This window comes from Schistocerca gregaria, chromosome 2 (assembly GCF_023897955.1).
Source record: "Schistocerca gregaria isolate iqSchGreg1 chromosome 2, iqSchGreg1.2, whole genome shotgun sequence".
In the NCBI taxonomy this organism is placed as follows: Eukaryota; Metazoa; Arthropoda; class Insecta; order Orthoptera; family Acrididae; genus Schistocerca; species Schistocerca gregaria.
The window spans coordinates 373,916,040-373,931,754 of NC_064921.1; the positions used below are offsets into that span (position 1 = coordinate 373,916,040).

Sequence of the window (15,715 nt, forward strand, 5' to 3'; positions counted from 1 at the left end):
TGCCACGTCTCAGAATTTTCTTTCCCCTCCCATGTCAGAAATGTAAAACATACTTACACAAGGAAATTTAATTAAAACTCATTTCTTACGCCACTGTAACCATAAAAATTGGGAACATAATGATCTTTATTAATCCGAAGCATTTTGCACTTATTAAATACAGTAATCTACCTTTATCTCTCTTCGCAAAACATCTGCAAATTCCAATGGTGTTATATTCATCTCATTTATTATATCTGTACAGTCTACATACATCTCATCACAGCTCACGGCTTCAATATTCAGTGTGTAACTGGAAAAAAAGAGATGCATAATATCAATGAATTAATGATGCTGTTCTCACAGCAACATGACATAAATTTCAGTATCAATAGATTACACACACACACACACACACACACACACGCACGCACACACGCACGCACACACACGCACACACACACACACACACACACACACACACACACACACACACACACACACAGAGAGAGAGAGAGAGAGAGAGAGAGAGAGAGAGAGAGAGAGACAGACTATTGGATGACCATTAAAAAAATAATGATAAGGAAATGAAATATAATAGCAATACATATATTTACCAAGCGGGAAAGCGCCGGCAGACAGGCACAATGAACAAAACACACAAACACACACACAGAATTACTAGCTTTCGCAAGTGATGGTTGCTTCTTCAGGAAGGAGAGGGAAAGACGAAAGGATGTGGGTTTTAAGGGAGAGGGTAAGGAGTCATTCCAATCCCGAGAGCGGAAAGACTTCCCTTAGGGGGAAAAAAAAAGGACAGGTGTACACTCCCACACACACGCACACACACACACACACACACACACACACACACACACACACACACACACACATCCATCCGCACATACACAGACACAAGCAGACATATTTAAAGGCAAAGAGTGAGGGCAGAGATGTCAGTCGAGGCGGAAGAAGTTGTTGAAAGACAGGTGAGGTATGAGCGGTGGCAACTTGAAATTAGCGGAGGTTGAGGCCTGGCGGATATCGAGAAGAGAGGATATACTGAAGGGCGAGTTCCCATCTCCGGAGTTCGGATAGGTTGGTGTTGGTGGGAAGTATCCAGATAACTCGGACGGTGTAACACTGTGCCAAGATGTGCTGGCTGTGCACCAAGGCATGTTTAGCCACACGGTGATCCTCATTACCAACAAACACTGTCTGCCTGTGTCCATTCATGCGAATGGACAGTTTGTTGCTGGTCATTCCCACATAGAAAGCGTCACAGTGCAGGCAGGTCAGTTGGTAAATCACGTGGGTGCTTTCACACGTGGCTCTCCCTTTGATCGTGTACACCTTCCAGGTTACAGGACTGGAGTAGGTGGTGGTGGGAGGGTGCATAGGACAGGTTTTACACCGGGGGCGGTTGCAAGGGTAGGAGCCAGAGGGTAGGGAAGGTGGTTTGGGGATTTCATAGGGATGAACCAAGAGGTTACGAATGTTAGGTGGACGGCGGAAAGACACTCTTTGTGGAGTGGGGAGGATTTCATGAAGGATGGATCTCATTTCGGGGCAGGATTTTAGGAAGTCGTATCCCTGCTGGAGAGCCACATTCAAGGTCTGATCCAGTCCCGGGAAGTATTCTGTCACAAGTGGGGCACTTTTGGGGTTCTTCTGTGAGAGGTTCTGGGTTTGAGGGGATGAGGAAGTGGCTCTGGTTATCTGCTTCTGTACCAGGTCGGGAGGGTAGTTGCGGGATGCGAAAGCTGTTTTCAGGTTGTTGGTGTAATGGTCGAGGGATTCAGGAATGGAGCAGATTCGTTTGCCACGAAGGCCTAGGCTGTAGGGAAGGGACCGTTTGATGTGGAATGGGTGGCAGCTGTCATAATGGAGGTACTGTTGCTTGTTGGTGGGTTTGATGTGGACGGATGTGTGAAGCTGGCCATTGGACAGATGGAGGTCAACGTCTAGGAAAGTGGCATGGGATTTGGAGTAGGACCAGGTGAATCTGATGGAACCAAAGGAGTTGAGGTTGGAGAGGAAATTCTGGAGTTGTTCTTCACTGTGAGTCCAGATCATGAAGATGTCATCAATAAATCTGTACCAAACTTTGGGTTGGCAGGCTTGGGTAACCAAGAAGGCTTCCTCTAAGTGACCCATAAATAGGTTGGCATACGAGGGGGCCATCCTGGTACCCATTGCTGTTCCCTTTAATTGTTGGTATGTCTGGCCTTCAAAAGTGAAGAGGTTGTGGGTCAGGATGAAGCTGGCTAAGGTGACGAGGAAAGAAGTTTTAGGTAGGGTGGCAGGTGATCGGCGTGAAAGGAAGTGCTCCATTGCAGCGAGGCCCTGGACGTGCGGGATATTCGTGTATAGGGAAGTGGCATCAATGGTTACAAGGATGGTTTCCGGGGGTAACAGACTGGGTACAGATTCCAGGCATTCGAGAAAGTGGTTGGTGTCTTTGATGAAGGATGGGAGACTGCATGTAATGGGTTGAAGGAGTTGATCCACGTAGGCAGAGTGACGTTCTGTGGGGGCTTGGTAACCAGCTACAATGGGGCGGCCAGGATGTTTGGGTTTGTGAATTTTAGGAAGTAGGTAGAAGGTAGGAGTGCGAGGTGTCGGTGGGGTCAGGAGTTTGATGGAGTCAGGTGAAAGGTTTGGTAGGGGGCCTAAGGTTCTGAGGATTCCTTGAAGCTCCGCCTGGACATCAGGAATGGAATTACCTTGGCAAACTTTCTATGTAGAGTTGTCTGAAAGCTGACGCAGTCCCTCAGCCACATACTCCCGACGATGAAGTACCACGGTCGTGGAACCCTTGTCAGCCGGAAGAATGATGATGGATCGGTCAGCTTTCAGATCACGGATAGCCTGGGCTTTGGCTGTGGTGATGTTGGGAGTAGAATTAAGGTTTTTCAAGAAAGATTGAGAGGCAAGGCTGGAAGTGAGAAATTCCTGGAAGGTTTGGAGAGGGTGATTTTGAGGAAGAGAAGGTGGGGCCTGCTGTGATGGAGGACGGAACTGTTGCAGGCAGGGTTCAATTTGGATAGTGTCTTGGGGAGTTGGATCATTAGGAGTGGGATCAGGATTATTTTTCTTCGTGGCAAAGTGATATTTCCAGCAGAGACTACGAGTGTAGGACAGTAAATCTTTGACAAGGGCAGATTGGTTGAACCTGGGAGTGGGGCTGAAGGTGAGGCCTTTGGATAGGACAGAGGTTTCGGATTGGGAGAGGGGTTTGGAGGAAAGGTTAACTACTGAATTGGGGTGTTGTGGTTCCAGATTGTGTTGACTAAAATTTTGAGGTGTTGGGGGGAGTGGAGCTGGAAGTGGGAGATTGAGTAGATGAGAGAGACTGGGTCTGTGTGCAATGAGAGGAGGTTGAGGTTTGTTGGAAAGGTTGTGGAGGGTGAGTGAGTTGCCTTTCCGGAGGTGGGAAACCAGGAGATTGGATAGTTTTTTGAGGTGGAGGGTGGCATGCTGTTCTAAACAGTTTAGCCCCCCTACAAAACCTTTCACCTGACTCCATCAAACTCCTGACCCCACCGACACCTCGCACTCCTACCATCTACCTACTTCCTAAAATTCACAAACCCAAACATCCTGGCCGCCCCATTGTAGTTGGTTACCAAGCCCCCACAGAATGTATCTCTGCCTACGCGGATCAACACCTTCAACCCATTACATGCAGTCTCCCATCCTTCATCAAAGACACCAACCACTTTCTCGAACGCCTGGAATCCGTACCCAGTCTATTACCCCCGGAAACCATCCTTGTAACCATTGATGCCACTTCCCTATACACGAATATCCCGCACGTCCAGGGCCTCGCTGCAATGGAGCACTTCCTTTCATGCCGATCACCTGCACCCCTACCTAAAACTTCTTTTATCGTCACCTTAGCCAGCTTCATCCTGACCCACAACCTCTTCACTTTTGAAGGCCAGACATACCAACAATTAAAGGGAACAGCCATAGGTACCAGGATGGCCCCCTCGTATGCCAACCTATTTATGGGTCGCTTAGAGGAAGCCTTCTTGGTTACCCAAGCCTGCCAACCCAAAGTTTGGTACAGATTTATTGATGACATCTTCATGATCTGGACTCACAGTGAAGAACAACTCCAGAATTTCCTCTACAACCTCAACTCCTTTGGGTCCATCAGATTCACCTGGTCCTACTCCAAATCCCATGCCACTTTCCTAGACGTTGACCTCCATCTGTCCAATGGCCAGCTTCACACATCCGTCCACATCAAACCCACCAACAAGCAACAGTACCTCCATTATGACAGCTGCCACCCATTCCACATCAAACGGTCCCTTCCCTACAGCCTAGGCCTTCGTGGCAAACGAATCTGCTCCATTCCTGAATCCCTCGACCATTACACCAACAACCTGAAAACAGCTTTCGCATCCCGCAACTACCCTCCCGACCTGGTACAGAAGCAGATAACCAGAGCCACTTCCTCATCCCCTCAAACCCAGAACCTCTCACAGACGAACCCCAAAAGTGCCCCACTTGTGACAGAATACTTCCCGGGACTGGATCAGACCTTGAATGTGGCTCTCCAGCAGGGATACGACTTCCTAAAATCCTGCCCCGAAATGAGATCCATCCTTCATGAAATCCTCCCCACTCCACAAAGAGTGTCTTTCCGCCGTCCACCTAACATTCATAACCTCTTGGTTCATCCCTATGAAATCCCCAAACCACCTTCCCTACCCTCTGGCTCCTACCCTTGCAACCGCCCCCGGTGTAAAACCTGTCCTATGCACCCTCCCACCACCACCTACTCCAGTCCTGTAACCTGGAAGGTGTACACGATCAAAGGGAGAGCCACGTGTGAAAGCACCCACGTGATTTACCAACTGACCTGCCTGCACTGTGACGCTTTCTATGTGGGAATGACCAGCAACAAACTGTCCATTCGCATGAATGGACACAGGCAGACAGTGTTTGTTGGTAATGAGGATCACCGTGTGGCTAAACATGCCTTGGTGCACAGCCAGCACATCTTGGCACAGTGTTACACCGTCCGAGTTATCTGGATACTTCCCACCAACACCAACCTATCCGAACTCCGGAGATGGGAACTCGCCCTTCAGTATATCCTCTCTTCTCGATATCCGCCAGGCCTCAACCTCCGCTAATTTCAAGTTGCCACCGCTCATACCTCACCTGTCTTTCAACAACTTCTTCCGCCTCAACTGACATCTCTGCCCTCACTCTTTGCCTTTAAATATGTCTGCTTGTGTCTGTGTATGTGCGGATGGATGTGTGTGTGTGTGTGTGTGTGTGTGTGTGTGTGTGTGTGTGTGTGTGTGTGTGGGAGTGTACACCTGTCCTTTTTTTTTCCCCCTAAGGGAAGTCTTTCCGCTCCCGGGATTGGAATGACTCCTTACCCTCTCCCTTAAAACCCACATCCTTTCGTCTTTCCCCCTCCTTCCTGAAGAAGCAACCATCGGTTGCGAAAGCTAGTAATTCTGTGTGTGTGTTTGTGTGTTTTGTTCATTGTGCCTGTCTGCCGGCGCTTTCCTGCTTGGTAAGTCTTGGAATCTTTGTTTTTAATATATTTTTCCCATTTGGAAGTTTCTTTTTATTTTATTTACATTACATATATTTTATAGACATGTGGCTGTAGTCGTTAGTCCGATGACTGGTCTGTTGCAGCTCTCCAAGTTAGACTTTCCCATGCAAGTATTTTCACATATGCATAACTACTGCACCCCCGTGTCCACTTGACACATCTAACAACAGTCAAGCCTTCATCTTCTACTATTTCTCAAGATTCTTTCCATTCTGTTCAGCTGATCTTTAAATTACTTTGCCATCTTTGATTGAATTAGCGTATCATCAGCAAATAAAGTTTTCATTTTCTTCTGAGCTTTAATTCTCTTTCCAGATTTCTTCTTAGTTTCCCTTACTGCTTACTGTACAGACTGAACAACACGAGGAATAGGCTACAGCTCTGTCTCACTCCTTTCTCAGTTACTGCCAGCTTTTGTGTCATTTGACTCTTAAAACTGCATTTTTGCTACTGTAGCACTTATAAATAATCTTTCATTTCAGAATTTCAAATAATATATTAAATTCAACTTTGTCAGAAGCATTACGTAAATCTACAAACACTATCAATGTCCATTTGCCTTCTTCAACCTATGTTCCCAGAAAATGTGTAGGTTATGTATTGCTATATTTCCATCAGAAGTCAGACTGATCATCCCCCAAATTAGTTTCTAGCAGTCATTCCATTCATCTTTAGATAAATCATGTTAGTATTTTACAAGTGCTATGGCGGAAGCTGCAGTAGCTGTATGTGGAAGGACAAGTGGCAGAAAGCGATGGAAGGAGAGACAAAGGTGGATGCAAGACGCAAAGTAGTGGGAATGAATAACAAGACCTTCAGATTATTGTTCCAAGAAAGTACGGAGATAGCAACAGACGAGTATAAGAAAAAGAAGAAATAAGAAAATAAGACAGTGGCTGAGGAGAGACAGAAGTGGGTGGAAGAACGGACAAGAATGATGGATACAATAAGATATTTCAGTGCCTGTGTTGTTCAGAACTACAATGCAATGTTACTTCGGACATGCGTGTGTGTCCAAAGGAACAAGCATTGCAGTGACTACAGCCATTATATAGTACGTAAAACATATTCACAGTTGCGAATACAGACGGCTATGCAATGGAATGACGACAATGAAAATTTGTGCCAGACCAGGACTCAAACCCAGATTTCCCACTTAATGAGAGCAGTCACCTCATCACTGGGCTATCCGAGCATGATTTACAGTCAGATCCAAACTTGTATCTGTTGTCAACCAAGTGTCTATAACCTGCACTCATATATCCATTATGTACATTCCTGTACAGGGGAGGCATTTTAATTGCAAGCCGCTTTCCAAGTGTCAGTGGATAAATATGACATTGCACTGTATTTCAGAACAACATAGGCACTGCAATATTGTATTTATGCACCGACACCGGGCAAAAAATTTCAATTACAATGTTTTTCCTGTACAGGAATTTATGTAATGTATGCCCGAGTGCAGGTTGTAGACACACAGTTGATGACATATGGAACCTTAGGTATGGCTATGAATCATACTTGGAGACTGCAATGGTAAGGTGACACTCACAATAAGCAGGAAATCTGGATTTGAGTCCCAGTCCGGCACAAATTTTCATTGACATCATTCCATTATGCAACAGATGGTTGTCCATATTTGCAACTGCAAATACATTTCATGTATTTCATAATGACTGTAGTTGCCACAGTGCCTGTTCCTTCAGATATGCATGCATGCCTGAAGGAAAATTGCATTGTATATTTCTGAACAACATAGGCTCTGAAATATCACATTTATCTGCTGACACTAGGCAAGCGCTTTCGACTAAAAGCTTCCCTTGTATGGAAATATACAAGAGTGCATGTTCCAGATACATGGTTCATGACACATGAAAGCTTGGGTCTAGCCATGAGTAATAACCAGATAGCCTAATGGTAAGCAACTGCTCACGATATGCAGGTAATCTGGGCTCAAATCCCAGTCTGGCAGAAACTTTCATTGTCACCATTCCATTATACAGTTAATGGTTGTCTATATTCGCAATTGTGAACTTAAGGTACTAGAAGTCAACTCTTAGGAGGTTGGAGGGGGCGGCGGGCGGGGAGGTGGGGGTGGATGACATGACAAAGGAAGAAATGGAAATGGCTCTGGACAAGATGAAAGACATCAAGTATGGATGAAGTATGTCTCATGAAATGGTGAAGGCAGCATGGGAGATTCAGAAACAGTGGCTGTACTTTGTGATGAGAGTGGTATGGAATGATAAGAAAACTCCAGAAGATTGGAAAAGGGAACTAACTGTCCCTACATTCAAGAAAGAGAGTTGGGAAAATTGCAGAAACTACAAGGGAGTTGCACTGATACCAAACTGTGCCAAGGTATATGAAGATCCTGGAGCGCAGAATCCAAACAAAGGTTGAGAACAAATTGAGAGCACAGCAGCATGGCTTCAGGCCTGGCAGGTCACCTGTCGACCTCACATTTGCAAAGAGGCGGCTTCAGGAGCACCACCATGAATCTGAGGAAGATCTTGTGATGATCTTTCTTGATATAGAAAATGTATTTGACAGTGTCCGTAGAGATAAGGTCCGGAAAGAACAAGAAAAGAAGAGAGTGGAGGAGATTTATTGAGGAAGTCCAAGTTATGTGAAAGTGGTAAATGAAAGGGCAGACTGGTTCCAGCTAATAAGTGGTGTGAAACAGGACAGTGTCAGTCTTCACTGTGGTCTTGGATGAGATCATGTGGCAGAAAAAAACTGGAGAAGACAAAATAAGAGCAATGATGTTCGCAGATGACTTTATGATCTGTGCCACTAAAAAGCAAGGAAATAATAAATATAATTTACTACAACCCAATACTGATCTTCGCATCTCAACATGGGTAATGAAGAAAAGAGATGTAAGAATATTACAATCATATGAACCACAGTTGGTCAGAAGTACAATAGGATGAGGCATGAAAGGACAAGGAAAATATTGAGAGAGGAACCCTTGCAGAGCAGCATAGAAACTTCAAGGTTAAGATGGTATGGACACTCAAAGAGAATGGAAAACATGAGGAGCCCAAAAAGAAACACGAAGTGAAGAAGTGAAGGAAATGCCTAAGAGGAAGACTGAGGGATAAATGGCTGAAAGTTGTGGAGGAGTGTGGTGAAAAATGAGGTGAGTACTGGACCAGAGTGAACCCAGAGAGCTGGTGGGAAAATGAGATTAGATGGTGAAGCTTATGTTCCAAACAGAACAAGCCCAGGGTTGAAAACTGTTCAAGATGATGATGATGATGATGATGATGATGACAACGATGATAGTTACAACCATGGCTTATTAAACTAATGACTCAGTACTATTCACACTTGTTACCACATGCTTTCTTTGGTATTGGGATTGTTACATTTTTCTTGAAGTCAGTCTCATACATGTAGCATACCATGTGGAATACTTCAGTCATGGTTAGTTGCCCCAAGAGGATTAATAATTCTGAAGGAATGTAACCTAATTCTGAAGGAATGTAACCTACTCCAGGTGACCTTGTTTCACCTTATATCATTCAGTGCTTTGTCAAATTCTCGTAGTGTCCACACCAGATGGGTTTCAAACGTGAATTATAGAAGATTAAAAGAAAAGCAGTACATTTCATTACAGGTTAACTTAGTAAGTGCAAAAACATCACAGAGCTGTTCAGACAACTCTAGTGGTAGACACTGCAAGATAGGTATTCTGCATCGCAATGTAAGACACTGCAAGATAAGTATTCTGCATCGCAATGTAGTTTACTGGCAAATTTTTGAGGGTGTACATTCACAGAAGTGTCAGCCAGTATATGACTTCTTCTTACATATTCTTGCAAAAACACCAAGAAGATCAAATAAGAGAGAGATTTGAGCCTAGACAGAGGCTTACTAGCAGTCATTCTTCCCACAAACCAATCACAACTGGAACAGGAAAAGCGGTAACTGACACTGGTACACAAAGTACCCTCCATTAAACTGTAATGTGGTTTGCACAGTATAGATGTAGATCACATCACTCATCTCATCTTCATCCATTTCCTCTTCCAATAATATTGTCAATGAGTTTCTATAATTTATACAATTGTTCTACATAGGAGTCTTTAATTTCCCTACAGGCAGCAGCTACCTTTCTTATGGTTGTTCATGCTTTTACAGCTTTGCATTTATCCTCTAGGTATTCCTCCTCTGGTACATTGCTCTTTTCATCATTCTTCAAGTTTTGTGTGTGTGTATTTCAATTTTCAAGTTTCATTTGCTGCATTTTTATATTTTGTCCTTCCATTAATTAAATTCAATATCTTCTGGTAAATGCCAAGGATTTCTGTTTGGCCGTGTATTTTTGCCTAGTTTTCCCACTGTTGCCTGCACTACTTCATCTTTTGCATTATTTTCCCTTGTTTTAGGTAGTCATTGCCAAACGCTCTATTCGAAACTCTCAACAATCTCTGCGTGTTTTAATTTATTCAAGTCCCATTTCTTAATTTCCTAAGTGTTTTGCAATTTATTCGACTTTAGTCTGCATTTCATAACCAATAAATTGAATGTTATACAGTGACAAACAAAACATATAATTATAACAAGGTGTTTTTTTCTGTGTATAGAATCAGCTACATCCCATCCAATGAATGTTAGTACATGAATAACTAAGTAACAGCCCAGTACACACAAAAAACTGTATTCCACAAAACTACCGCAACCCCAAGCGTGTTTTGCTGACATACAAAATTCACCTTTTAGTATTTGTTTACTAACAGCCACTCACACAGTTGCAGATGACATGATGTTTGCCGAGAAAAGAGGGCAACAGCAAAAAGCACAGAAAATATGTTGCAAACAGTGACAATAATTCACAAAAACATGTCATAACGTACAATAAATATGGTAATATGAAAGTATTTATAGAAAACTATATTGAAGAAGAAGAAGAAGAAGAAGAAGAAGAAGAAAAACAGTAAAAATGTGTTACTGTGTTTATATAACTACACTATTTTCTGCATGTTTTAGATTTGAAAACACCCATTGACGATGGTGAGATTTGTCACCAGAACTAGTTTGGGAAATGAATGAGTAAACAAATAACAAAATGTTTTGCATCAAGGTGGACTCAATTTCTGATTATGTTGATTTACTATCACAATTAGATACGGAACCAGAGGATGGATTTTTCTGTATTGACATGGACTGGAATAGTTTAATGCAGTGTTATGAGGATGGTAGAACAGTTGCTGCATTGTGGAAGCAGTGATAAATACCCAGCACCACGCTGGACTGGAACAACTGAACCACATCCTAGGGCAGGGCTTTGATAACCTATCATTATGAACTAAATGATGGATATCCTACCTGAGATACTTCCCACCCCTCCTAAAATGGTGTTCCATCACCTACCCAACCTCCACAACATCCTACTCCATCTCTATGCCACTCCCAGTCCCAACCCCTTGCCACAAGGATCATATCCCTGTGAAATACCCACGTGCAAGACCTGCCCAGTCTGTCCACCCAGCACTTCCTATTCCTGTGCTGTCACAGGTTTTCCTACCCCTTCAGGAGCCGGGCCACCTGTGAAAGTAGCCATGTCACGTCATTGCACCTCTGCTACAACCATTGCCCAGTTTTTTACACTGATATGACTACCAACCACCTGTCCACCAGGATGAATAGCCACTGCCAAACTGTGGCACAACATGCAACTCAACATAACATACTTGATTTCAATGGCTGCTTCACTAGTCGAGCCATCTGGATCCTTCCCTACACCACTAGCTTTTCCGAGGTTGCTGATAGGAGTTATTCTTACAACACATTCCCCACTCCCATAATTATCCCGGTGTCAACCTAAGGAAATGTACTGCACTCACGCCCTCCACCCAACAGTTTCCACTGCCTCTGTCATATCGTCCCCTCCACTTTCTCATCTCCCAACCTGTTTATTTTCCATTCTCTGCCAATGCACCCATCCATGCTCCTCTCCTTTTTTCTCACCTCCCTGTCCAACAACCTCCTGAAACTGCACCTGTTGGCATTCCAGTCCTTGCACACTACCAGAGAGTGTTCCTCTGTTCCCCCACCCATGCACTATTATCCCTTCCCCTTCCCTCCCCCTCCGGATTGCTGCTTACATACCATGCGATAGTTGCATTCTGGCACAACATGCTGGGGTTGGTGGTCATGTGCATGAGGTGTGCTTGCTTGTGTGTATGAAAGGTGCATGTATTTCTCTTTTGCTGATGAAGGGTATGGTTAAAAGCTTTATTTGTGCCTGTCTGCAACTTAATGTGTTCTTTATGGAAAGTAGCAAACTTTCCTTTCCTACATTTTTTATATTCCTACCAGGAGTTACCACTGTTATAGTCTGCCAAACGGCTTTTTTTTCTATTCTACAACCCTGTGATATTTTCCCCTGTCACTTGTGTCTGAGCATTACTCTTCTCAGTGTCCATTTTTTCTCTTCTTTCCTGCATTTATCCACAGCCTTCCAAACTGCATTTACTTCTAAGCCACACTGTATCAACAATTGCCCGCATACAACAGAGATTTCGTGACAGTGTGGATGTTGATGCAGCATCTGGTCTCCCAGACTCTTTCCTCTGGCGATTATAATTATATTTATTCCTGCTGATCCCACTTCATTCCTCACCCTGATGTACTTCTGCATTTTATTTTCCCCATCTGCCCATGCCTCATGAACTTCTGATCCTTGAAGTAGTCCACTCTTCTCCCTCTCTGTTTGCTTATAGCAAAACACACACACACACACACACTCTTCATCATTTCTTTTCTCTCATGTTTGTGTACAAGTTTTTCATATTTGTGCATATTTTTATTTGGTTTCATGCTGTGTCATGTAGTTTTGCAGACTTTTACACATTTGTGTGTATTTTTAGGTATCTGTGTGTACTTTTGCATATCTGTGCATGTTTCTATGTCTTTATATGCTTTTTACGGATTTTACACTTTTTTTTATCACTTACCCAACTCTTCTCACAATCATCAACACTTATTTTGCCCATTTCTGCATAATTCCCATTTCCTTTACACCATTACTGCCACAATTGACTTCTGGTCCACCTTTCTGCACCAGTTAAGGGACTTATCCCTATCCGTGGCTAAAACTCACTCCCATATACAGTTTCTCAAATGCTGCCTGAACCACGGAGTCTCCTAAAATGGCCTAACTGAAAATAGTCCTTTCTCTGAATCCCACCCCTCCTTAAAACAATTTTTCTGATTCAGCCAATCCCTGGCCCTCTTAAACCTGGTACCGCAAAAATATATCTCCATGACACAGGCATCCCAGAACCACCTCTGCAAGATATTATTACTATGCAATCCCTACTCCATACATCACATCTCTGAAGTTGAATCCCTTGCTCCTGAGCACCTGGAGGAGCTTTCCTGACACAACCTCACTAAGTTATCCAAGCAGCTGACACACTACTGCCACCTCCGGGCACTACTATCATATCCGCAGTGTTCCCCCCCTTCCACCCCTCATAGCAGGCACACCCTGCCTAGCTGACCTTTCCAACTTGCCACATCCCCCAAAATCTTCCTATCAACACTCCATCAAATCCAGAGTTAAAACATGCCCTTCACACAGTTGTTAACCTTTCCACCAAAACTACTAACTCCACAGAAATTTGAGTCATCTCCACCTCACCTTTCGCATTACATCCAAACTTAACCACACTGGACTTGTCAAAGACCAAGGACCTGCTCTCCTCATCCCTATCCCTGCAGTGGAAATTGCCAGTCCCTCCAACCATAATCACACAAATTCCAACATTAAACTCTGCTTCTTTCAGTTCATACCACCACCCAACCATGAGCCTCCCATCTAACCACCCACTGGTCACCATCCAGGAATGCCTTACCTCCAACTTAGCTTCCCCAGGTCCCTCTCTCTCACTATAAGAAAGAATAGCCATAAACAATCTCAAAACAAATCCGGTCCTAATCATCCTACGTGCACACAAAGGTCCCACCCTCTGTTATGAATCACAGTGACTACCTGGCAGAAGGACTCTGCCATTTATCTGACTCTCCACATGTAAATTCTGCTAGAGTGATCTCATCGCACAAGTCTATCACAACCTTCAATCATTGCCCTTCCCAGAAACTCTGCCCTGTATCCATTTCCCTCCTCGCCCCTATGACACCCCGCACACGCACACACACACACACACACACACACAAACACACACACACACACACAACACACACACACACACACACACACACACACACACACACACACACACACACACACACCTTCCACATGGTCTCCAAAATCCACAAACCAAACAATCCTGGACACCCCATTGCAGATGATTATTCTGTCTCACTGAAAGAATTTTGGCCCTCATTGACCAACACTTCCAACCAACTGCTCATAATCTAGCATGCCACATCAACCATTTCCTTCACCCACTCTCCACCATCCACACCTTTTTACCTCCTGGATCCCTACTCGTCACTGCTGATGTCAGCGCCCTGTACACCAACGTCCCTCATGGCCATGGTCTTACCTCTAATGAACACAACCTTTCCAAACATCCTCCTGACTCCAAACCCAATACCTCATTCCTATACACCTTACTAACATTATCTTAACCCCCCTCCTCTGAAGGGAAGGTATATAAACAATTTTGCAGCACAGTCATGGGCAACCACAAGTTGCACTCTTACGACAACCTGTTTATGGGCATTCTAGGTACCATCCTCGCCTCCCAAAATGCCAAACCATTACTCTGGTTCAGATTCTTTGATGATGATATATTCAAGAACTGGACTCAGGGCCAAGACATTCTACCTTCGTTCCTTCACAACCTCAGCAGCTTGTAATCTTCCTCAATGTTCACTTTCTCCTTTCTGATGGCTCCATCTGCACATGTCTCCAATTTAAACCCTCCAACCACCAACAGTACCTGAATTTTGACAGCTGTCATACCCACCACACCAAAAAACCACTCCTATACAGCCGGGCCATGTGGGGAAAGCATATCTGCAGTGACAAAAACTCCCTTGCTCAGTATGTTGAGGGCCTCACCAAGTCCTTCACAGACAAGCACTATCCCCCAGACCTGTCCACCAACAAATCTCACGTGCCATTTCCCCTCACACCTCCAATCCTCCCACCACCCCCAAGAAACGGTCACAAAGGTGTGCCCTCTTTGTCTTTAAGTACCTCCCCGGACTGGAACAACTGAGCCACATCTTTTGCCAAGGCTCTGATTACCTATCATTATGCCTTGAAATGAGGGACATTCTACACAAGACACTTCCCACCCCTCGCAAAGTGTTGTTCCATCATCCACCCAACTTCCACAACGTCCTAGTGCATCCCTATGCCACTCCGAATCCCACCCCCTTGCCGCAAGGATCATATCCCTGTGGAAGACCTAGGGGCAAGACGTGCCCAGTCCTTCCACGCAGGACTTGTTAATCCACTCTTGCCGTAGGTTTATCCTACCCCACCAGCTGTCAGGCTACCTTTGAAAGCAGCCATCTCATTTACCAGCTCTGCTGCAATCATTGCACAGCTTTTTATATTGGTATGACTACCAACCCCCTGACCGCCAGGATGAATGGCCACTGCCAAACTATGGCTAAGAGCAGAGTTGACCACCCTGTGGCACAACATGCAGCTGAACACAACATGCTTGATTTCAATGGCTGCTTCTCTACCTGAGCCATTTCGATCCTTCCCTTCACCACCAGCTTTTCTGAAGGTGAGGAAGGGAGTTACTGTTACAACACATTATCCACTCTCATAACAATCCCAGCCTCTACCTTTGGTAACGTACTGCCCCCACACCCTCCATCCAACATTATCACCCCCTCTGTCCTATCTTCCCATCCCCAATCTTGTCTCCCACACTGTTTATTTGCTGCCCACTGGCAATGCACCTACCTATCTTCCCCCACATTTATCCTTCTTTCCCACCTCATTGCCCCACAGCCTCTCGACGCTGCACCATTGGCAATCTAGTCCCTGCACACACCACCAGACAGCATATCTCTCTCCCCCCTCTCCTGTACACTACTATCCCTTTCCCTTCCCCACCCCTCCAGACTGCTGCTTGCATCCCGTGTGATAGTTGCATTCTGGCACAATATGCTGGAGTTGGCAGTCATGTGTGCATGGGG

At 44.7% G+C, this 15,715-nt stretch overlaps 1 protein-coding gene across 2 annotated transcripts in view; it reads right to left on the reverse strand.

The window, feature by feature from the left end:
* The window catches only part of LOC126319999 (DNA repair protein REV1), a 146,455-nt gene that overhangs the window by 92,826 nt on the left and 37,914 nt on the right, over nucleotides 1-15,715 (reverse strand). For both annotated transcript variants that reach the window (XM_049993745.1, XM_049993739.1), the window contains exon 4: nucleotides 172-292. In XM_049993745.1, coding sequence (XP_049849702.1) covers nucleotides 172-292 — 121 coding nt within the window. The remainder of the gene's footprint in view (nucleotides 1-171; nucleotides 293-15,715) is intronic.